The sequence below is a fragment of the Chenopodium quinoa genome, unplaced genomic scaffold (genome assembly GCF_001683475.1).
Source record: "Chenopodium quinoa cultivar QQ74 unplaced genomic scaffold, ASM168347v1, whole genome shotgun sequence".
Lineage (NCBI taxonomy): Eukaryota > Viridiplantae > Streptophyta > Magnoliopsida > Caryophyllales > Amaranthaceae > Chenopodium > Chenopodium quinoa.
Genome location: NW_018743448.1, coordinates 438,323 through 440,649, shown reverse-complemented (window position 1 = coordinate 440,649; position 2,327 = coordinate 438,323). Strand labels below are relative to the sequence as shown.

The 2,327-nt window shown below is 41.4% G+C and overlaps 1 protein-coding gene across 1 annotated transcript; it reads right to left on the bottom strand.

Moving 5' to 3' along the window:
• Positions 1 to 896: 896 nt before the first annotated feature.
• Positions 897 to 1,745, bottom strand: LOC110739312. The gene has a single exon (XM_021919780.1). The coding sequence runs from the start codon at positions 1,743 to 1,745 to the stop codon at positions 897 to 899; it is 849 nt and encodes a 282-aa protein (XP_021775472.1).
• Between the last annotated feature and the right edge of the window lie 582 nt (positions 1,746 to 2,327).

Genomic DNA, 2,327 nt, shown 5'->3' with positions numbered 1-2,327 from the left:
CGAGAGTGGGGGGAGGGGCGGTCGGGCGTGGGGAGGGGAGGGTTTTTTAAGGTTTTATTGTGGGGTTTTAGGTTGGGAAATGGTAGTTCAAGGGGAAGAAAGAGTGTGGTTGGGGCCAGCGCCGACGCCGGGGGAGAGTGTCTGGGCGGCGGGCGACGTCTGGGAGGCAGAGGGTTGGGTTGGGCGTTGTGTGGCAGTGGGGGTGGCTGGGTTGAAGGCTGGTGGTTTTTTTTTTAATTTATTTTTTATTTTATTTATTTTTTTAACCAATCGTAGGATGACACGTGTCCGGTAACTTGTAATAACAAGTTAGATGACCAGTTGGGACTGTTTTGGGCGGATGGAGTGTAAAGTTGGGGTTATTTTGGGCGGACGGAGCCAAATTTGGATTAATCATGGCAAATTTTTCTAAATAAATTGACTCAAAATCAGTTGCCCTACATTTGTTTAAAAGACACTTTGGCCAACTAATTTCATTTTTATCATTGATTCAAGGCATCTCATATTGCTATTAGAGGACTTTCTTTGCAAATTGTGGGTTAGTAGGTGAACGAAGCTATAAGTTGACTAACTTTAGGTTTTAAAAATTAGAAAAAATTATTTCCTAAGGAAAAAAATAGCAAAATTAAGATACATGATTTATTAGGGATATTTGGTACATTATTCATAAACCTCAAGGACATTTGGTGAGTTTTAAAAAAGAAAGGGGTATCTCGTGAATTATGTTAAACCCTAGGGGTATACCTGGTGAAAAATTTGTTATTTTAATTATTTATAGAATAATTACATAAACGAGCTAATAATTATTTCAAGTATAGATATTCAATAGATATTTAATAGAAAGTATGTATTTTAATTCGTTACATTTTTTTTTAACCGAAAGCAAAAGCATTTTATTAAACTTCAACGTGGCTTAAATCAGCCATAACAAACTCCGTTACATCACTAGGATATTCCTCTAGCCATACTCTAAGTTTATAAAATTGGTTACACGCCTTTGCTAAGCCATGAGCTACCCGGTTTCCCTCCTTTTTTACAAAAGAGAAAGCCACACACTCACACAAATGGACTAGTGCTAGAATATCATTGATAATCTTCCCAAAGGGAGTAGGGGGAACATCACCTTTCTTCAAGTGATTGTATAATTTCATGCAATCTGTCTCTAAGCAAAGCCGCAAGAAACCCGCCTCCATTGCGATGTGTAAAGCATGTCTCATAGCCAACGCTTCCGCTACATCCACATCAAAACCCCCTTCCATCTTGAGGTAAGTTGCAGCCACCATATCTCCCACATAATCTCTCATCACTCCATCCAAACCCACCTCATTAGGCGAGAGGATAGCTGCATCAGAGTTTACTTTGATCGTTCCCACTATTGGCGGCTTCCACCTAGTCTCGAGCTTCATGGCAGGGATACTCACATTGCTTACCTCCTTTGCTAACTCATACTCACCCACTAAAGTTACTGCTTTGCGTATCACATCAGCCCCTTCTATCCTCTTCTTCTCAAAATTCCATCTATTTCGTCTTAGCCACACCCCCCACGCAATACACCAAAAAAACCCCCACCAATTCAGGTCTTTGATAGCCTTCCAAACCGAGCAACACCACTCTCCAAAGTTCTCCCCTTGAAATTTTTCCACATCCAACCTCAAAGGAGACGTATACCATATGATCTTGGCCTCATTGCATCGTATCAACATATGGAGAATATTCTCCCTTGCTTCACCACACATGGGGCACATTGAATCAGTATTTACACCTCTCCACACTAGATTATCACAACAAGAAATTCCATCTCTAGATCATCTCCACGCAAACAGCTTAAGTTTTTGTGGAACCTCCACTTTCCATACCTTTTTTCAGTCACGCATAGCTCCCACATTTGATGAGGAGGCAGTGTCTTGCATTTGTTCCACCGTGACAAGGTTATATGCGCTTCTAATTGAGAATCTACCATCCTTAGTGTGATGCCACATCCACACATCTTTACTATCATACAAAGGAATGGGAATCCTCCGTATCATGATGACTTCCTCCACCGAGAAATGGGTATTAAGGATATTAACATCCCAAGCCCTATCAACCCATAGTTGCCGCACATATACAGGGCATTGGCTTTCCTCCCTTTGGCTCGATATTATCTTGAAATCAGGAAGGTTTGGAACCCACGGATCCCGCCATATGTCAGTTGAAGCACCGTCTCCAATATTCTTTCTAGCACCCTTCAATACAACCTCCCGAGCCCCTAGGATAGATCTCCAAGTATAACTCGAGTTCGCCTTAATTTTTGCCTCCCTAAAAGACGACTTAGGAAAATATTTTCC

What these genes read in the sequence shown, in the direction of transcription:
- LOC110739312 (XM_021919780.1), bottom strand. Translation starts at nt 1,745, where the DNA reads ATGTGCCCCATGTGTGGTGAAGCAAGGGAGAATATTCTCCATATGTTG.